The 22905-nt window shown below is 42.3% G+C and overlaps 2 protein-coding genes across 2 annotated transcripts; one reads left to right on the forward strand and one right to left on the reverse strand.

Annotated features, from left to right (window-relative positions):
- Positions 1-16627: 16627 nt before the first annotated feature.
- On the forward strand, positions 16628-17278 carry LOC121985943. Its single transcript, XM_042539684.1, has one exon. The coding sequence runs from the start codon at positions 16637-16639 to the stop codon at positions 17096-17098; it is 462 nt and encodes a 153-aa protein (XP_042395618.1). The 5' UTR covers positions 16628-16636; the 3' UTR covers positions 17099-17278.
- A 1096-nt stretch (positions 17279-18374) lies between these two features.
- LOC122043602 lies at positions 18375-19334 on the reverse strand. The gene has a single exon (XM_042604215.1). The coding sequence runs from the start codon at positions 19332-19334 to the stop codon at positions 18375-18377; it is 960 nt and encodes a 319-aa protein (XP_042460149.1).
- Positions 19335-22905: the final 3571 nt, after the last annotated feature.

The following is a 22905-nucleotide window of genomic DNA, read 5'->3' on the forward strand; positions in this document are numbered from 1 at the left end:
GCACAAGACTTACTGAGCTTGGTGACTTAGGAGAATGAAAATTAAGCTTACAGTCACGCGAAGGTCAGTGAAACAGAGAGCAAGTCGAGACAGCCGCTTCTCAGCCCCGAGCGTTAAAGCTTTTGCACTGATCGACAGAGAGTGTTTTTTCTTCACCAAGAAAACTTCTCCTTAACCCTCTCTTCAACCAGCCTTTTATGTCTCTGCCATCTCTGCCTTTCGCCCGCAACGGATCCCTGCCAAACTGCAGCAAATCTCTGCATCCAGCCATAGCATCGCCAATCACGCTTCTTTCTCATCTGATCATCTGAGCTCACACCAATGGAATTCTGGTCTTCACTGGTGTCTCTGAGCTCCACCCAATCACCATGAGTTGAGCTGATCGATGCCAGATCACCGCCAGATCGCAGCCACGATTTTGCTGCTTTAACAGGTTTACAGCAAAAGTCTCTCTGGTATCCTCTACTAATGAAGCTCAATTTGAAATCAACCAATTGCAAATTACCAGTAACCTGCACCTCAAAATCTTGCAGCAGATGGTTAGAAATATTTAGGCAAAAGCAACTTTGAATCAGAAAGAATCAGAGAAAGTGCATGCAAAACAGACTATAGTATGGATCGGTCTGCAGGCCGATCCATACGTTCAAATCTCTTTTTCGATCGTTTCTGATCGGTCTGCGGACCGATCAGGAACTAACCTGATCGGTCCTCAGACCGATCAGGTGTCGCGCGCACAAGCCTGATCGGTCTCCGGACCGATCAGGCATCAATCTGACCGGTCCCGAGACCGGTCAGTATCGATACAGTAGCATTCGCAGCATGCTACTGAGTTCTCACTTGATCGGTCGGCGGACCGATCAGTAACAACACAGTATGCTACTGAGTGTTTACTGATCGGTCCGTAGACCGATCAGGACACACTTAGTGTCACTGGATCGGTCTGCCGACCGATCACCCGTGCCACTTGTGCCACTGGATCGGTCATCAGACCGATCCAAGGCTGTGATTTAAGGGGCAAGCATCCAAGCTTGCTACCCTTAATCCTGACAGTCCAGAGACCGAGCTACCGAGCTCTTCTCCGACTATACATGCCAAGTTTCCATACTTGACTTCCAACACCGGATGTCCGATCACCCTTGATCCATCCGGATTTTCCCTGCTGGCTTCACTCACGAGACTTTCCAATTGCCTGGCTTCACTCACCAGACTTCCATTGCCTAGCTTCACTCACCAGGACTTTCCAATTGCCTCGCTTCACTCACCGAGACTTTCCAATTGCCCGGCTTCACTCACCGGACTTTTCCAATTGCCCGACTTCACTCACCAGACTTTCAATTTCGGCTTCACTCACCGTGACTTTTCCATCTGCCTGCTTCACTCACCAGGACTTCTCCCGTGCCAAGCTCCTTGCTCGGACTTTTCCCAATCAGATTAATCAGGTCAACCAAGTCAACCCTGATTTGTCTGAGTTAATTCAATATCTGATTGAAACTTAAATCAGTGTCAACATCAAAACAACATCCAGGTCAGACTGTATCAACAATCTCCCCCTTTTTGTTGTTTGACAACACGATTTAAGTTTAGATCAGAAATGCTTTCATATCCATAATTTTAGGGAAATCGGGATCCTCCCCCTAAGACGGATATATCTCAAATATCTTCTCCCCCTTTTTCATATTGAGTTTACAATTCGTCTCTAAACTTCAAATACTCTCTCCCCCTTTGTCAAACACCGAAAAGGTATATATATAAAAAAAAAATATGAGGACTGACAAACACCTCCCCCTTAAACCCATATCATAATCCACAAAAAGAAGTAAGATATGATAGAACTCAAGCAATGTCATATACATAGCATGAAAAAGATATCATAGGAGTACAAAACGCATGAAAATAAACATAATGTCTAAAATAGCAACCATCCAGGACAGGCAATCAACATCGTATCTAGAACAAAGTAGCACAATCAACAATCAATCAAAACATAGAGAATGTCAGCCAACATCCTCATCAAGAGGATCATCTGCAGCATCAGCTGGAAGAGTGGAATCCTGAAGAGGCATGCTGCTGCCTGAGGGTAGCACGCCCGCAGAGTGCTGAGGAGGTGGATGGCCGGCCATCCATCCTAGAAATGCCTGATGTGTCGCCAATTGCTGTCTCTGTAGAGTATCGAAGCGCTGATCAATCTGGAGGCGCAGCCATCGAACTCTGCAGTCACCATCTCCTCGTGGCGGTCAAACCGGCTCTCCAGCTCAGCGATCCGCCAGCGCAGATCTGGATCCTCCTCGCCATATGCAGCAGCAGCAGGAGGACGAGCAACCTGTCGTGGAAGTGGTAGCTCACCAAGTGCCCTCCCATCCTTCCACCTAACCGTCCCATCCTGACTTAGATTCCGGACTTGGAAAACGACGCTTCCCAAGTCGACAATCCTGCCTGACCATCTTCACTATCCTTCCCCTAGAGACGTCAATACCCATGGACTCGAGCCAATCAGTAATTATATGCCCAAAAGGCATATAGATGTTGTCGCCGCTCGGTTCGCTATGGGAAATGATAGACATATAGACACTCGACATAATATCAAAATCTAGACGTCGACGTAACCCATAAAGCATCAGACAGTGATATGGTCGAATTTCTGCCAACGGTTTAGAGGTGATAGGTAGAAGACATTGTGTGACAACTTTGAAAAGAATGTAGTCAGGAGCAGAGAGTCTAAGGGCTGCAAATGTAGGAAAGTCGTCATCTAACTCATCTAAACCATCCAGTCTCGGATGACCAAAGAAGTACTCATAGATTGAGTCAGAAGAGACATTAAGAGGATGAGGTACGGGTTCAGGCAAAACAGGATAGATGGAGAACACCGTCCCCGAACACAAACGACAACCTAAATACCCAAAGAAGGCAATTATGTCGAGATCAATGTTTTGCTTAGCCACTCTTGTTCTATAACTACCATTAGGAGTCGGATGAAGGTTGTTATAGAATTCAGATACAAGATCGAAGTTGATGTCCCTTTCTAGAAAAACCAAAGTATCGAGCTTGTAGTAGGCAATGGTTTCTAAAATAGAGGGACAAGATTCCTGCATGAACTTCTTATCAACAGATCGACAAGGAAGTAATTTGAAAGTCCTGTCCTTAAAGTTTTTCTCAAACTGTTGGTTCGGGAATCTCCCCGAACTTGATGGTTGAGGTCGGGAAGAGGTAGGAACCTTAGATTTGGACTTATCCGACTTAGAGGTACCCTCCCCTGCAGATTTCTTCCTAAGGATGGGAAATGGGACATGACCGGGGTACACATGGGAGCACAAGACCACAACGGATGAGTACCGACCCAAAAACGCAAATGCAGTGAGAACTAAATTTAAAAAAAATGCTAAGGATGAATAGAATGGGAAGAGGAAGTTACCTTGGAGGCATTACTTCGTTCGTCGGAGAAAGAAACGAGGGTCGGCCGGCGCTGGGAAGAAGAAACGAGAGAAGCGGAGAGGTAGGGTTTGCGTGAGACGCCAAAGAATGGGAGGTTTTAAGAGGGTAGGTGACCAACCCGATCGGACGGCCGTCCGATCAGGAGAAGGATTGAACGATCAGATCCTTGGATCGGAGATAGCGGATCGGTCCCTGGACCGATCAGGCATCCTTCAGATTGGTCCCGGGACCGTTCAAAACGCGAACAGAACCTATCGAAATTTCCTGATCGGTCGGCAGACCGATCAGGAAACCTCCTGATCGGTCCGCAAACGAACGGTCTGCAGACCGTTCAGATATGATTGTCGCAAGAGAGCCCCTGACCGGACTGTGGACCGATCAGGGAGTCTCCTGACCGGTCCAGCGACCGATCAGTGTCTGATACTTCAGACTTCTGATATCTGAAACTCGTATCAAAAGTCCTAAATTTTGTTCCAACAACTTCCTAGGATCCTAGAAGCCCATAGATTATAGTTAGTGATATCAGATGGATAATTCCTAATGATTTTCTCTCAAGAATTGAACTCATTCAAGGCTTAGAAATTCAAAATTTAAACCTTCTCGATTCTTAGCTTCAAAATCAGTGAATCTCCACAAACTTAGGAAATTGCTGAAACTACAATCTGTAGTGAAGCAAAGTCCCAAAACTGACATAGGCTACCTATAACCTATTCCAAAATTCGTCCTCTCTATGATTAGTTTCAAGTTTGTCAAAATAAGTCTTAGTTCCTAATACTTCTTTATCAACTTGTCCTAACATCAATCAAAGTCATGAAATGTATCAAGCAAAAAGTATCAACCAAACACATTAACTATGTTAGACAATTTCTAGACAAAAGTCCAACCAAGATTCCTTGGTTGGAATGTATGAGTAAGATCTAGGAACCAAATACACATGAATTGTGTAATGGTGTTCCCCAAACTCAATTAATGTCTCTTCAACCTAATTATTCAAGGGATGCATGATACATTTTGAATAATTTGGTTGATCCTAGCATCTCACCCCATTTCTAGCAAACAAAAACATTTTGTTAAACCTTATAGTGTATGTGAGATGTTCCCAAGTTGCCCAAATTTTTGTCCCAATTACTCTTGTCATCTTAATAGTCCTTATTGATCATGGTGAAACTCTAATGACCTAAGGAGCCAAACACATTCCCAACTCCCTCCTTAAATGACTAAATTCATTTTCCGGAAGGGGTTTGGTGAAAATATCAGCTAGGTTTGACTTTGACTCAACATATGTGAGTGCAATGTCTCCCCTAGCTACATGATCTCTAATGAAGTGATGACGCACTTCAATGTGTTTTGTCCTTGAATGATGGACTGGATTTTTAGTTAGGTTAATCGTGCTAATGTTATCACATAGCACTTGTACACCCTTGTAAGAAAATCCATAATCCTCTAAGGTGTGTATCATCCACAACAATTGCGATACACTCTCTCCCATGGCAATATATTCAGCCTCGGTCGTGGAGAGAGCAACACAATGTTGCTTCCGACTTGACCAACTAACTAAAGATGACCCTAAAAATTGGCAACCCCCACTCGTACTTTTCCGATCCAATTTGCACCCAAGATAATCGGAATCGGTATAACCTATCAAGTCAAAAGACTCGGTACGAGGATACCAAAGACCTACTCTTATTGTGCCCTTAAGATATCTCAAAATTCTTTTAACTGCAATTAAATGAGATTCCTTTGCACAGACTTGATACCTAGCGCACATGCCCACAGCAAAAAGTATATCGGGTCTACTGGCTGTGAGATATAGAAGACTACCGATCATGCTTCTATATTGCGTTAGATCAACTGGTTTTCCACTCTCATCATTGTCAAGGCGAGTGTTTGTCGCCATTGGAGTGGACACTTCCTTAGAGTCACTCATATTGAATTTTCTGAGCATCTCTTGAGTGTATTTTGCTTGATGGACATAAATACCATCTCTAGTTTGTTTGATTTCGAGTCCAAGGAAGAAAGTCAATTCTCCCACTAGACTCATCTCAAACTCACTCTCCATGTGAGTGATGAACTCATTTAAATAGCCCTTGTTGTTTGAGCCACAAATTATGTCATCGACATATACTTGGGCTACAAAAATATTTTCACCATCTCTACGTAGAAATAGTGTTGGGTCTATTTGTCCTCTAACAAAGCCCTTCTCTAGTAGGTATGTTGACAACCTTTCGTACCAAGCTCGTGGTGCTTGTTTAAGCCCATAAAGTGCTTTCTTGAGCTTGTACACGTGATTTGGAGATTCGGTATTCACAAATCCCGGTGGTTGTTCAACATAAACTTCTTCCTTAATGAGACCATTTAAGAAGGCCGATTTTACATCCATTTGATAGAGCTTGAAACCTCTATGTGCAGCAAAAGCTAGCATTAAGCGAATGGACTCTAATCGGGCCACTGGAGCATATGTCTCATCATAATCAAGGCCTTCAACTTGACTATAGCCCTTGGCTACAAGTCTTGCCTTGTTTCTAACTACCTCTCCCTTTTGGTTCAATTTGTTCTTGAAGACCCATTTGGTTCCAATAATGGTGGTCTTCTTAGGTCTGGGAACCAAGTCCCATACTTGGCTCCTTTCAAATTGACCTAATTCGTCTTGCATAGCTATGATCCACTCAGGATCATGCAATGCCTCATCAATTAATCTAGGTTCAATTTCTGAGATCAAAGCGACCTCATTGGACTCATTTCTAAAGAATGACCTAGTCCTAACCCCTTGATGGATGTCTCCCACAATCTGGTCTTGGGGGTGACTAGTGTCTAACCTAGACTGCCTTGGTGCTGATGGTGCCTCATGAGTGGTCTCACTTGGCACAGACAAGGACTCAATATCAGGCAATGGATCCACCTGAGTTCTTTGTTGTCCTTGCTCATCATTATCAGAGTCAATTTCGACTCTTTCGATGTTTTGGTCATTCAAACTTAGCCTTCTAAGTTCGAATTGAATTTGTTCTACATCCCTTGATTGATCATTTAAATTAGGGATTTCTTCAAAAGCTACATCAGAGGACTCTTCAATCAATTTAGTCCTACTGTTGTAGACTCGATAGGCTTTGCTGGTGAGTGAATACCCGACCAGTATCCCTTCATCAGCCTTAGCCGTGAACTTCCCAAGATGATCCTTTGTGTTCAAGATAAACACCTTACAACCAAACACCCTAAGATGTTTAATTGTAGGTGGTTTCCCAAACCAAAGTTCATGAGGGGTCTTTCCTAAAAATCTGTGTATTAGGACTCGATTTTGCACATAGCAAGCTGTACTCACAGCTTCGGCCCATAAGTAGCTCGGCAAAGCATGCTTCGTGCAGCCTCTGTAGGACTCGGTTCTTTCTCTCCACAACCCCATTTTGCTGTGGGGTCCTTGGAGTAGAGAACTCATGTCTATAACCCTTCTCTTGACAAAACTCTAAAAACCTATGGTTTTGGAATTCACCACCATGATCACTCCTAATGGTTTTAATTGTGGTTGATTTTTCATTTTCCGTTCTTCTACAAAAAGAAATGAAAATATCTATGGTTTGGTCCTTATGTTTCAAAAAGAAGGTCCAAGTATATCTAGTGAAATCATCAATAATCACAAGACAATATCTACTTCCATTCAAAGATATTACACTACTGCAATCAAATAGGTCCATGTGCAATAAGTCTAACGGAGTAGAAGTACTTACAATGCTTTTACCTTTATGAACCGCTTTTGTTTGCTTACCCTTTTGACATGCATCACATAGTTTGTTCTTTTGATATTTGATGCTTGGTAAGCCTCGCACTAATCCTTTGTTTGCTAGCTTCCGGATGTTCTTCATGTTTACATGTGCCAACCTTCTATGCCATAGCCAAGACTCTTCTTCTTTTGACATGAAACACTTAATCAAAGCATTAGTAGCACTTTTAAATGATACTTGATAAATATTGTCTACCCTTGTGCCTACTAGTACTGTGTCAAGTGTGTCAATGTTTTTAACCAAACATTGACTTGAATGAAATTCAATTGTGTAACCCGTATCACACAATTGACCGACACTTAGAGATTAAAAGTCATTCCCTTGACTAGAAGAACATTCTTGATATGAAGGCATTCGGATATATGAATGTCTCCAACTCCTATTACCTTAAGACTACCATTGTTACCAAAAGACACATTACCTCTACTTTTGTTTTGAAGAGAAGCAAATAGAGATTTGTCCCCGGTCATGTGCTTGGAGCATCCACTATCAACAAACCAAGTTGATAGGTGCTCCCCCTCGATCAATGCCTACAAGATACGAAAGATAGATGTTTTAGGTACCCAAATCTTGGGACCTAATGCATCTACAAGAAGTGACCTAGGAACCCATGCTTTGGTCATACCCTTCCTAGTTCCATGAACCCTAGAATCATTTGATCTATGGTATTGGGTCCTAGACACTAATGAGATAAAACTCGATTCTTTGGGTTGATAACCTAACCCGGCTTTGTTGTAGACTGCCCTTTGGGCATTTAAGATCATGTCTAATGTCTTAGAGCTAGTTGAGAATTTCTCAAGCATTTTCTTGAGCTTCTCAACCTCACTCTTCAAAGCCTTGTTCTCATCTTCAAGAAGCTCTAGTTGAAGGTCATCAACCTCATCTTCCCTAAGAGCCTTTAGCATTTCTACTTCTTCTTTTAACAATTTATTTTCTGTTTTCGACTTTTTAAGCAATGTAGATAAATGAGTAATAGTCTTATAACATTTTTCTACATGAGAAGAGGTTACCTCTTCATCATCCGAGGATGATGAGGCCGCGTTTGAAGCATCACTTGAGTTGCCATCGCTTCCGGAGTCCTCCCTTGCCATGAGTGCTAAATGGCGAGTGCTCTTCTCCTTCTTCTCTTCTTCCTCGGATGAGCTTGAAGATGACTCATCCCAAGTGGCCTTAAGGGCCTTCTTCTTTTTGCTTCTTTCTTCTTTCTTCTTGGCTCGTTCTTCCTTCTTCTTGGCTCGTTCTTCCTTCTTGAGCTTAGGACACTCACTTCGGTAGTGCCCTTTCTTACTACATTCATAGCACGTAACGTTAGATTTATCTATGTTCGGATCATTAGGTTTACCTTTGTATCTTCGGCTTCTTCTCATGATCCTCCTCACGAAATTCGCCATTTCGCTTGATGACGATGATTCGCCTTCGTCATCGGACTCGGAGGAAGAGGTGGATGAGGAGATCTCCTTTTCTTTCTTCTTTTCCTTCTTCCTTCTCCCATCCTTGCTCCTTTCTCCTGCAACAAGAGCAATACCTTTCTCCTTTTGGCCTTTGTTAGCAAGTTCATGTAATTCCATTTCACAGAAAAATTCATCTAACTTGACAATTGAAAGATCCTTGGATACCTTGTAGGCATCTACCATAGATGACCACAAGGCATTCCTAGGAAAAGCTTTAAGTGCATACCTTACAAGATCGCGGTTTTCTACATGTTCATCTATGGAATGGAGACCGTTAATGATCTCTTTAAACCTACCATGAAGTTCACTTACATTCTCATTTTCCTTCATGGTGAGGTTCTGGAGTTGGTTGAGGAACAAGTCTCTCTTGGCAATTCGAGAGTCCCGAGTCCCTTCTTGAAGCTCAATGAGCTTTTTCCATAGATCTCTTGCACTAGTAAAAGGACCTACCTTGACTAGTTGGTCCTTGGCGATTCCACATTGCAAGGTGACCATGGCCTTGGCATCGGCTTGTGCTTTGCGGAGTTGTTCGGTAGACCACCTTGACGATTCGAGCTCCTTACCTTCCTCATCTCTTGGTGGTGTGTAGCCTTCCTTGACTGAGAACCACATGGCAATGTCCGTCTTTAGGTAATACTCCATGCGTCCCTTCCAGTACTGGAAATCTGCCCCTTCAAAGTAAGGTGGTCGATTTGTGCTAAAACCTTCCCTCATGGCCATCTCTTTGCTCTTAGGTTGTTAAGCCGGATGAAGAGCTCCAAGCTCTGATACCACTTGTTAGGATCTTGGATGGCTAGAGGGGGGTGAATAGCCTCTTCAAAAGCTAAAACTCAAGGATAAAACTCACACGAGTGGTTAGCGCAGCGGAAAACAAGTTAAGGACAGAATAAGAGAATAAGAGAAGAAACAAAGCAAACCACAGTGACTCAAGTGTTTACGAGGTTCGGGGATAACTTGCCCCTACTCCTCGGTGTCCGTAAGGTGGACAAGCCGATCTTCGGTAGATCAACCCCGGTGAACACCCGGCTATGAACTTTCTCCTTCTCGGTGGAGTGACCTCTCAACAAAATCTCAACAGGTATGTAGAATATAGCACAAGACTTACTGAGCTTGGTGACTTAGGAGAATGAAAATTAAGCTTACAGTCACGCGAAGGTCAGTGAAACAGAGAGCAAGTCGAGACAGCCGCTTCTCAGCCCCGAGCGTTAAAGCTTTTGCACTGATCGACAGAGAGTGTTTTTTCTTCACCAAGAAAACTTCTCCTTAACCCTCTCTTCAACCAGCCTTTTATGTCTCTGCCATCTCTGCCTTTCGCCCGCAACGGATCCCTGCCAAACTGCAGCAAATCTCTGCATCCAGCCATAGCATCGCCAATCACGCTTCTTTCTCATCTGATCATCTGAGCTCACACCAATGGAATTCTGGTCTTCACTGGTGTCTCTGAGCTCCACCCAATCACCATGAGTTGAGCTGATCGATGCCAGATCACCGCCAGATCGCAGCCACGACTTTGCTGCTTTAACAGGTTTACAGCAAAAGTCTCTCTGGTATCCTCTACTAATGAAGCTCAATTTGAAATCAACCAATTGCAAATTACCAGTAACCTGCACCTCAAAATCTTGCAGCAGATGGTTAGAAATATTTAGGCAAAAGCAACTTTGAATCAGAAAGAATCAGAGAAAGTGCATGCAAAACAGACTATAGTATGGATCGGTCTGCAGACCGATCCATACGTTCAAATCTCTTTTTCGATCGTTACTGATCGGTCTGCGGACCGATCAGGAACTAACCTGATCGGTCCTCAGACCGATCAGGTGTCGCGCGCACAAGCCTGATCGGTCTCCGGACCGATCAGGCATCAATCTGACCGGTCCCGAGACCGGTCAGTATCGATACAGTAGCATTCGCAGCATGCTACTGAGTTCTCACTGATCGGTCGGCGGACCGATCAGTAACAACACAGTATGCTACTGAGTGTTTACTGATCGGTCCGTAGACCGATCAGGACACACTTAGTGTCACTGGATCGGTCTGCCGACCGATCACCCGTGCCACTTGTGCCACTGGATCGGTCATCAGACCGATCCAAGGCTGTGATTTAAGGGGCAAGCATCCAAGCTTGCTACCCTTAATCCTGACAGTCCAGAGACCGAGCTACCGAGCTCTTCTCCGACTATACATGCCAAGTTTCCATACTTGGACTTCCCAACACCAGATGTCCGATCACCCTTGATCCATCTGGATTTTCCCTTGCCTGGCTTCACTCACCAGGACTTTCCAATTGCCTGGCTTCACTCACCAGGACTTTCCAATTGCCTGGCTTCACTCACCAGGACTTTCCAATTGCCTGGCTTCACTCACCAGGACTTTTCCAATTGCCTGACTTCACTCACCAGGACTTTCCAATTGCCTGGCTTCACTCACCAGGACTTTTCCAATTGCCTGGCTTCACTCACCAGGACTTCTCCCGTGCCAAGCTCCTTGCTCGGACTTTTCCCAATCAGATTAATCAGGTCAACCAAGTCAACCCTGATTTGTCTGAGTTAATTCAATATCTGATTGAAACTTAAATCAGTGTCAACATCAAAACAACATCCAGGTCAGACTGTATCAACAAGGGCAAGGTATGAACACCTATGTTCTGTTCTTTCCACCAGTCGACGTCGCACAACACACATGATTGCCGTGGTCTAACATCAATCGCCAGACCGACCCCAAGGGGCTATCGTCGACGATCTCCCTCTCCAAATGGTGGCATAGGCATCAATCTGTTAGACGGCGGGAAGATGGAAGAAGATCTCCCAAGCGGTAGCATCATCATCAGCAAAGGGGAAGCATTGATTCTCCACGAGCCGCGCACGAGCGAATCAGGCCATCCACTTGTGAGGAGGAGAACAGAAGTAATGCCGTGAGAGGGGAAATAAACATCATCACTGGTGGGCCGACCAGCGGTGACTCCAACAGAGCCCGGAAGTCATACGCCCGCCGGTTGGAGATACATGCAGTGGGGTGCAGCTAAGAAAAGGTAAGCGGACCCGAGATCAACTTCGGGCCTCGAGACCTCGAGGGGGTAGAAGTGTCGCACGACGATGCCCTCATCATCCGAGCGGTAATCGCTAACTATACTATCCATCGAGTTTTTGTTGACACAGGGAGCTCGATGAATATAATCTTCAAGAAGACTTTCGATCAGCTCAAGATCGACCAAGGTGAGCTACTGCCAATGACGACCCTATTATATGGGTTCACTGGCAACAAGGTACAGCCGATCGACCAAACCAAATTGGCCATATCGTTCGGAGAGGAGCCGCTCAGGAGGACCAGGGCCACAACCTTCATTGTGGTAGACACTCCCTCGGCCTACAACGTCATCCTGGGCCGACCGTGTTGGAATGTATACTAAAAGCCTAGCTTTTGTAAATATTTATTTTTGAAATAAAAGAATCACATTGGTCAATATCTACATTTATTTGTTAAATGTAATTGTTCAATTAATTTATATAGTAGATAACATGGTGTGTTGTGTCACACTCAGAAGATCATGTTGTCAGTTCTTTATAAATTATAAACAGTTGCTCGCGACTAAGATGGAAAGGAACAAACCATTAGAATAGTTGTAATGCAATTAAGTATTAGTTTATCTTGACTAATAAATTACACTAGTACACTCTAAGTGTATTGAGTAGGACCATTTTAGGTTAGTTCTTTTTGTACTGACTAAATAAAATAAATAGACCTTAGTTATTATGGAAGTGTGTACTCTTAATCCTAATATAAAAACAAGCACATATATTTAGTATTTATTTCTTTAACTTATCAAAGGGTGAGATTTAGCTCGATAAATCAATAGACCCGATAAGTTGGGAAATGATATTACTTATAGTGTGTGTTGTTGTTTTTAGAAGGAATCTGTGTCCTAGTTATCTAGGTTGAGAATGCCCCCAAGAGGAGCTCATAAGGATTGTCATGTTAAACCCTGCAAGTGGATTTAGTCCGACATAACAATAAGGTTGAGTGGTACTACTCTTGGACTCAGATATTAATTAAGTGAGTTGTCAGTAACTTACTTAATTAGTGGGCATTCGTTATCTTAAACACAGAGAGACTAACACACTCATAATAAGAAGGAGCCCATAATGTAATTTGGGATTGGTGTAGTAGTGCGATAATAACTCTTTAGTGGAATGAGTTATTATCGATGAACTTGAGTTGTGTGTTCGGGGCGAACACGGGATACTCAAGCTCATCGGAAGGCCAAAACCAATTTCTCCTCTAGGTCCCTGTCGCAGCCTCATTAAAGCCTCAAGTCCATCCAAAGAAAGACCCATCTTGGTGTCCAAGAAGGGGGATGGTCCATTGCTTGGTGACCAAGCAATGGCCGGCCACATTATCCTCTTAAGGGGCCGGCCCCTTGCTTGGTACCCAAGCAAGAGGGGGTCGACCACATTAATTCAAACAAGGAGGGGTGTTTTGAATTTTTAAAATCTTCTCTTTGTAGAAAACTACAAGTTTTAAAAGAGAGATTTTAAATTTAAAAAATTTCCTTATTTCAATTAGGCCATATGTTTTAAAAGAAAGTTTAAAAGTTTAAAACTTTCCTTTTTCAACCATCCTCATGGTTTAGAAAAAAAAGGAAGAGAAGTTTTAAAATTTAAATTTTCTATCACCATATTAAAAAAGGAAATTTTATAAGAGAAGCTTTAAATTTTAAAACATGGTTTTAATTTTTAAAACTTTCCTTTTTTAACTCCTACTTTAGGAAATTAGAAGAGAGCTTATAAAATTTTATAAGGGCTTATAAAATTTTATAAAAAATTATTATTCCTTTTTCTTTGATAAGGTGGCCGGCCACCTTGCTTGGTGCCCAAGCAAGGGGCCAACCAATATGATTAAACTCAATCAATGATTGGTGATTAATTCAATCAAAAGGAAAGAAAAGGAAAAATTAAAAGGGAAAAGGAAAACCATGAGGAAGATTTTAATTTTTGTAAAAAATCTTTCCTTATTTGCCTTAGGCAAGTAATATAAAAGAAGGGGGAGGGGAGGCCTCATGATAGAACAATTCTTATTCTCTTGCTTGGAGATCTTGGTGTGGTCGGTTCCTCTCTCCCTCTCCTTTCCCTTGCTCTCTTTTCCTTGGTGGTGGTGGTGGCCAGAAGTTAGAGGAGGAAGAAGAAAGCTCTTTGGGTGGTGTTCATCTTGGAGGATCGTCGCCTACACGACGTCCAAGGCGAGGCGAGGAATACGGTAGAAGATCTTGAGGTCATTAGCATACAAAGAAAAGGTATAATTAGCAATTATTTTCCGCATCATGCTAGTTATTTCTCTTTGTAAGAATTCCAAACACAAGAGGCATTAGATCTAGTTTTTCGGATTTATTTTTCGAGTTTGTGTTTTCTTTGTTTTTCAAATTTGTGATTCGATTGTTTTTTTTTGTTAAATCTAGAGTTATTTAAGGAAATTAAATATTAGCTTTCCTTAAAAGGCTTTGTCTAGGTGGCGGTGGTTGCTCCCATATCCAAGAAGGTCATGTGCCTCATCATGCAGTCCTGGAAGCCAATTTTAGAAATTTGATATTTAATGAAATTAATAGCATAGGTGGATTTGGATCAATAGTGTTAAGTTCCGCTTGCGATCCAAATCTAAACCATCAAGAACAGATAAGTTAAATTTGGAATCAATGATGTTAAGTTCCGTCTGCGATTCCTAATTTAACTTCTAAAGAACACAATAGGTTATTTTAGGAAAGGTTCGACACTTGTACAAAATTTTTGTACAGTGGAACCGGTACGATTTTCCTAGGACTAACCATCAATTGGTATCAGAGCTAGGGTTTGCCTCTGTGTATTTTGGTTTTCAAATTAATTATGCACATGTCATACATAATTTAGGCAGGATAATAGTAGAATGTGCTAACTTTGTGGTTGCAGACTCCAACTATTATGACATATAGATATTGTGTGTGATTGGACCCTTGGACATATCAAGGCATTATTTTGACTTGGCGTGCAGGTCAGAACGTACAGGCCATGGATAACAGTAGATAGAAGCAGGTCGGAATACAGGCCTGACGTGGAAGTCGGAACGTACAGGCCATGGATAACAGTAGATAGAAGCAGGGCGGAATACACACCTAGCGTACAGGTCGGAACGTACGAACCAGGGATAACAGTAGACAAAAGTAGAATACAGACCTAGCGTGCAGGTCGGGATGTACAAGCCATGGATAACAGTAGACAGAAGCAGGTCGGAACGTACAAGCCAGGGATAACAGTAGACAGAAGCAGGTCGGAATATAGACCTGGCGTATGCTCACCGAGGATACAGGTCGAGACTTACATCCTCACGACAGGGGATAAAGGGATCAAAGAGTATAGGCCGGAACTGAGGATTAGCGGAAGCAGACCGATGCACACAGGTTAGAATTTATAGCCTTATGGCTCAGGATACTTGGATTGATAAAATGTACAGGTCGGGATGTGTTAGCCAAGGATACAGGTCAGTATTTATATCCTCATGGTCCAAGATAAGCAAAATTGGAGGCAGACATACAGGTCCGGTTAGACGAAGTCAGAGGTACAACTTGGGAGTAGCGATAAATTGAACCGAGTTAAGGTATACAGGGCGCGACACGTAATGCTAATAAGAGGCAAGACCGGTCGGAGGCTGCAATAGGAGATGCATAGGACAAGGTTAGAAGCACAGGTTTGGAGGCGATATCAGGTCGAGGTTAGCAAGATATCAGAACGGGGTTAGCAAGTGTAAAGGCCCAGTGTAGCAATCACGAGCGGATGATGCCAGGCACTATAGGACAAGCAAGCAAAGGAATCGTAACTGCCTGTCAGAGAATAATCAGAGTGTCAGGGAATATGCTAATAGTTAGGGCTCATTACCCCTTTGGTTCTGCCGCCGGCCTATGAGAAGATGTATTGTGTCATTCACCGCTAGACAAAGCCTAACAGCTGACATTCCCTGACACCCACCAGAGCCCAGAACACATCCGTTGCAGTATAAAAAGGGATGTTTTGTCCCTTATGCAGGTACACCCACTCGTTATTTCTTACTCGTCTTTACTTTTTGTCCTTTCTCTGTGTTTCTGGGGGAAAAGTACTTGACTTGAGTGTCGGAGGGTCTGACCCGGGGACTTTTTCCCTGATTTCTGATCTCTAACGACTCGTGGGCTCGTCTGAGTGTGCGCAGAGCCCTAGCGTCATCATCTCGGTCATCACCCTTCGTCATTCGCCCGTGTGAACCTTTCCGGAGGGTGCCAGGTAGATTGGACGCTGCAGCGACTTTCCGTCAACCTTCAGTACATCGAGGCCCGCCTTCATCCGACTCAGTTTCCAGACAAGATCATATATCATTATTTTCTATTTAAAAAAACAACACACAACATTGTTAGTGTTTAAGTTATGATACTGAATTTTAAAAAAACATACACTACTATAATATGTTGGTGTGTTAAGTTGAGGTGTTGATTTTTAAAATTTAGGATTTAGAGAAAAGAGATGAAAGTTTAATTAAATTTAATATAATATAAGAGGAAAGAGAATATAGAAAATTTGTTACATGTAAAAAAAATTAAGAGAAAAAAAGGTAAAAAAATTAATTTTGATAAAGAAATAAAACGAGAAAGAGGTGCGCCTTCTTACCTTCTCAAACTTTAATATGCCTTTTGGGCAAATCCTAAATCTTGGGTGGGCCGTGGGCTCTTTGGAAAATTACGGTAATAATTTTGAATAAATTCGGTAAAAAAGTGACACTTATAATTTTTAATAATAAATTTAAAACAAAATATCTATTTAACCATTAAATAAAAAAATGTCCTTATAATTTTTACTAATCAGGAACTTTTATAAAAGATTAGCTGCTTCGTCATCGATTCACCACCCGCCGTTACCTGCCCAACCAACCATCATCTGGTCCCGCAGACAGCTAATAAAAGCGTACCGCAAAAACACAGGACACGAAAACAATCCTGCAATGCAACGGGCGGGGGAGGAGGAAAGCAAAGAAAGGTACAGAACCTTCTTCTCCCTCCTCCCCGAATCTCAGCTCTTCGCCTCCGTAACAAGGCTGTCGTCTTTCTTTCTTCGATCCATGGCCACTTCCCCCTTCGTCTCCGCTGTCCTCCTTCTCTTTCTCCTGCCCTCCGCCGCCCGATCGGAGGGCGTCGTCGCTGATCCCTGCGCCGCCAGATCCGACGGCGGGCCGGCCTCCTGCCCCATCACCTGTTTCCGCCCCGATCCTGTCTGCGCCGACGACGGCACGACGTATTGGTGCGGCTGTACGGAGGCGGCGTGCGCCGGCGCTCGCGTCGCCAAGCGGGGGCCGTGCCAGGTCGGCAACGGCGGAAGAGGCCTCGTGTCCGGGCAGGCCTTCCTCCTCCTCCACATTGTATGGCTCATCGTCCTCGGATTCTCCGTCCTTTGCGGCTTCCTCTGACTCGGCGACAGGTAATCTCTCATTCTGATTGTGATTCCCTTTTCCTTGTGGAGCTTTTTGTTTCAATTTTTTCCTCGGCTGTAATTGCATTTGCTGTCTGTTTAAAGATTATTGGCAGCCATTAGTTCATTCTTCTTCTAATCGTTATTCCGATCCTAATTCTGGCGGTTCTTTCTGTAATTGCAATGTTAGATGAGCACGAACATTCATATTGCATACGTCCTGGAATTGGATTCACCGCTCCACTATATAATATGTTCTGCCAATAATTAATCGGTGAACTCAATGAAAAAGCAATCTGGTTAACAAGCAACCTTGTTTTATAGAAACATGACAAGAATTATTAGGAGAAGATTATGTTCAGATAAAATAACTTTGCATGTTCTGACTGAAACCTATGGACAAAGTTAAGTGTAGACAACTTTCACTGCAAGGCATGCAGTATGATTTGAGTACATAGGATAGAACCCCCCTAAAAGGATGCAAAGATAGAGTTTCTACTCAAAGAATAACAATATCATAGAGCATAACAGATAAAGAGAGGATAATGGTTTTCACACAAGTTCCACTTTAAGAGGAACTTCTCAGACTTTGTTATCAATTTTTAAGCTGGAACATTTGCATTAAAATCATTACTAACCTATGAGGTTGTGTACATTTGAGCCTGAATTCTAGATTGGGGATCAAAATTTATTTACATCTACAATGAAGGACTATGTGCCTTGAGTAATCAATGAAAATTTTGTCAAAGCACCTTCAGACATTTAACTTGGGCATAAGCACAATGCACAACTTTTGACAAGCTCCTTGCAAGTTAGAGTAATGAGCTCCTCCAAAAAAACTCAACAAAATGAGACTCAGTAACATATAATTTCATTGAAGGATTCTGGTTTAGAGCCCAACTCTGGCTAACCAACAACTTGTGGTGCCTTTGGTGTGATTTGTCTTAATCACATGTTTTGATGTTTGATAATGTGTTTATTAGAAAATTTTAAACTAATAATTTGTTTTTGCACTTGTAGGCTTTATGGCAATTCTATTATTTTTTTCAAGCCCATAAAATTCATTTATAAAGCTTGATTGAAGTGTTTAAATGGATGAGCTTAGAGCTATCTGTAGATTCTTCCTCAAGGAAGACATCAAACTTGAAGATTATGGACTCACTCAAAGACCAATGTAATACACAAAACTGCCTCTCAATTTCTCATGTTTGATTCCCTCAACTAACAATTACTAAAGGAAACGTAAACTAATTAATACGTATACATGGATTTTTCTATACAATTTCCTCGTAATCTCTACTCGCTACGATTTTCCTCTGGCCGCAATGCCGATGCTTCTTAGTCGCCACCGAATCCGAGAACTTGTACAGAATCCTCGCCAGATTTAGCAAAACCAGAACGGAGACCCCTCCATGGACCGCCACATCCAGGGCGGTGCGGCTCGCCGCAACGCCGCCGCCGCCTCTCGCCATCAGCCGCAGGGAGTCCCTGGCAACCAAACCCCACCCGACCCCCTCCACCGCGTTCCTCATCCACCCTCTCCACCTCCCCTCCCCCATCACCCTGCACACCATCCTCGCGCAGACCGCACCCGCCACCGCCACCGTCGTCCTCGAACACCCCCTGTGCCCGCCACCGGTGGCCGCCAGGGCGGCCTTCCGGCAGACGCACGACGCGCACGCGCCGGAAGGCGTCGACCCCGCCGCCGCCTCCAGCCCCGTGTAGTAAGGAAAGATTACGGAGTCCAAGTGCTTGCTCGCGTGCAGGATCCCTGACACGGTGGTGGCCTCCAGGATCCCGTACTTGGCCTCGCTCTCCGACCGGTTCCGGAACGCCAGCGCCGACACGTATACGACGTGGAGGAGCGCCGGCGCTAGGCGCAAGAAGGGGTAGATCGTGTTGATGCTGTGGCCGTGGGAGAGGACGAGTATCGCCAGAGGAAGCCCGACGGGTCCCGACGGCAGCAGATGCCTCCTGCTAAGTCTCAGTCTTCCCACGTTGAGTTCCCCCGCGGAGCTGGCCGCGAAGTCCAGGAGAGTGAAGGCGACGGCGGAGAGGAAGGATGCCAAAGCGAAGAAGAACACGAGGAGGTCGACGGAGGGAGGGTAGTCGCCGCCGTGGTAGAAGCTGGCGCAGAAGTAGTGAAAAGGGCAGTGGAGGGGATCGGTGGTTTCTTCCAGCTGCCACCGGATGCATTTGGTGAACGGCTGATTAAGCTCAAAGCTCTCCTTCATCTAACAACTTCTCGTGACGATCTTGATGATCCAAAGCAACTGACTCGATGATTTTGTTCTTGCTGCTGCTGGCGTTTTAATCATCTCTCCCTTCTAGCTTGTGATCTTAGGAAGCCATTTGGAGAAGCTGCACTTGCACATTATTTTAATTTTAAGACTTATAAAACTCTATATTTGACGTGGTAAAAGATAATTCATACGTCCCAACATCTCGACCAATTATTCTTTGGATCAATACGTAAAAAATAAATCATGAATAAGAACTATTAGTATAAATGAATATAAAAATCTATTTCTACCCTTAGAGTTTCATATTTTTACACAGCTATTATTAAAGGCAATAAAAAAAAATATGATTTCAAGGGTCAAGGTGTGAAACTTTAAAATTATTATATAAGGACAAAAAAACAAATAGGAAGTAGAAATTTTGTCAACTGTACGGCGGTGCCGGAGTGGAAGGAATGATTGTGGGGGAGGGATCTTGCAGGGTTTTGGTTGCGGTCCATCACGAAGACGATGCTGACTTTCGCTTTCGTTTTGAGTACGTCATCATCCAAAATTAACAAGCTCTTCAAGGAAAAATAAAAAAGATTTAATATTTTTTAACTGCAAGGCAACATTTTGTCGTGCAAATGGCAAAGTATCTTGAGTTTAAATAAATCTTAAATTTAATATTGTTAGAGTAAAACAATTTAATAGAAATACAAAAAGATCAATTTAATAACTAAAGAGTTTTAGTGTGTTACTCGATAATTTAAAATCTATTGACTCATTAAGCAAGTCTTAACTTTTGAGGTCCATTTCACCCCCTATTTATACATACAAACTAATCATGAAATCAAGGATAAGGTAATTTAAATGATAAATTTTTATTTAGTTTCAATCGGTTTGAATCATTTTCCCTCGAATGAAACTTAGATAATGAAACCTTATCTTCCAATGTCTAGTAATCAGTGGTGGAAGCATAGGGGAAGCTTCAACCCCTCCCCTCATTCTGATTGTCACCCACTGGATGTCACCAAACGTTAGGAAATTTCCAAGGGGCAGGAGGAATCGAGAAAGCTTCAGCCTCCCCAATGTGGCCGCCGCCCACAACGCATAGTCATCGCCTATTCGTCGTCGGTCGCCCGCCAGCCATTGCACAACACAACTGCACAGATCAAGCCCAATCGCCTAGGGCCAGAGGCCATAGATCATTCTCTGACTCTCCGTTTTAACCTCTAGTCTGCTTGCTACCGCCTTCCACCCACGGAGAAGGACTTTTTTTTTTCATATTATTTTCTTTTAGCGTTTTACTTAAACAACATTAAAAAAATATAAAAAAAATCAAACACCCAAGCCAAGTGGCAAGTGGTGGGCCCAATTTAAACAAATACAAGTAAATGCCCTTATCCTCTTTAACTTGTTTGTTTTCCTTAGCAGAAATAGAAATGGAAAAGGCAAAGGAAAAACCAAAGGGCAAAGTTGGAAACCCTAGCCTCCAAGTCTCCAACTCCAAAGCCCTAGATTCTAGAGTCCACTCTAGATTCCAAGCCTACAACCCTCCAAGGCTCCAACCTCCATTTTCAGGTGACGACGAGTCGGCGACGGTCGGGCTACGACGAAGTCATGGACAGTCAAGCGACAATAGCCAGCAGCACTCCATTTCCAACAAAGTCTTCAAGCTCCAACACCATTTGGATAAGGTTAGAACTTAGATTTGTTGTGTTTAAAGTTTTTTATTATTTGATTATTTTTTTTGTAAATGTACAGAATTACATTTGTAGTTTAGTTTTCCATTACATTGGTAGTTTATTAAAGTTTTAGTTTAACATTTATTTTTCCATTACATTTGTTGTTTTTTCCATTACAGAATTTATTTTTAGTTATTTATTTGTGTAGGATATGGAGAGGTTTTTAAACTAACTCGTAGTTCCAGCTCCGACTCCTCTAATGAGCCTAATAACGTTATTGAATAAGTGGAAAATCAATCTCGTGTAGAATTAAATTTAGATGATATTGTCAGTGATCCGGGATTACGAAAACTAATTGAAGAATTTAATATTGTTATTCGAGATCAAGCTCGAAGAGAGTATGTGTTCGGAGGGCTTTGTCAACCAAATGGTCATGTGTATCTGAAAATAACTTTTGATAATCAAGAAAGTAGTTTTAAAGAAACTTGGTATAAAAAATATACATAGCTAGAGTATAGCATATCAAAAGATGCAACATTTTATTTTTGGTGTTATCTTTTCAAATAGTTAAATAAAAGAAATATAGATAATGCCTTTATAAAAGATGGATACAATAATTGAAAAAGAGCATTAGAAAGATTCAATCGTCATATGAAAACTGCGAATAGTTATCACAATGAAGCTATAATACAATTTCAGTCTTTTCAAGATCAAAGGCATAGTGTGGGAAATATTTTATGAGTACATGGTCGTGATATAGAAATTGATTATTGCACCTGTTTAATAATAATGTTGTATGTGACACGCTTTCTATTGAAGCATGGGTTGCCTTTTGGAGGGCACAATGAGTCAACTAGTTCTTCAAATAGAGGTAATTTTCTTGAGTTGCTTGAATGGTATAGTCAATGAAATGAAGAGGTTTTCAAAGTTATAAAATAAAATGCTCCTGCAAACAATCAATTGACTTCTCCAAAAATTCAAAGGATTTAACACGTGCTTGTGTCTTAGATATCACACTTGCTATAATTAATGATATTGGAGATAAATTCTTTTCTTTGATGGTTGATAAGGCTCGGGATAGTTCAGTGAAGGAGCATATGGGAGTTGTTTTGAGGTATGTGAATAAAGAAAGATGTGCGATTGAACGATTTCTTATAGTTGTGCATGTGCCTAACACTAGTTCTCATTCTTTAAAAAGGGTTATTAATGTTTTATTTGTGCAACATGGTTTATCATTATCTAGATTGAGAGGCCAAGGATATAATGGGGCTTTAAATATGCGTGGTGAGTTCAATGGGTTGAAATCTTTGATACTACAAAAAAATCTATTTGCAATGTATGTTCACTGTTTCTCTCACCAGCTCCAATTAATTCTTGTTGTTGTTGCCCATGATAATTTTACTGTAAGTGAATTTTTTTTGGGTATGTCACCATGATTGTGAATATATCTAAAGCATCTTGTAAGAGAAGAGATCAACTTAGAAATATTCAACATGATAAGATAATTGCTGAATTGAAAAGTGGAGAAATCACTAGTGGAAAAGGAAAAAAAAAATAATCAAGAAACTAGTTTAGCAAGACCTAGGGATACTCGTTGGGGATCACACTACTTAACATTACTTCGTCTATGCTCTATGTGGTCTTCAGCGATAGAAGTATTAGGAAATATACATGATAACGCCTCTTATTCTGCGAATAAAGGTGTTGCCGCAGGTTTATTTGAGAAAATGGAGAGTTATCAATTTATTTTTGTGTTGTATTTGATGAAGTATATATTGGGAATTACAAATGAGTTATCACTTTTCCTACAATAAGAGGATCAAAAGATTGTTCAAGCCATGTCCATGGTTAGAAGTGTCAAATGTCAACTACAAGACTTCAGGGAAGATGGATGGTAG

This window comes from Zingiber officinale, chromosome 1B (genome assembly GCF_018446385.1).
Source record: "Zingiber officinale cultivar Zhangliang chromosome 1B, Zo_v1.1, whole genome shotgun sequence".
NCBI lineage: Eukaryota > Viridiplantae > Streptophyta > Magnoliopsida > Zingiberales > Zingiberaceae > Zingiber > Zingiber officinale.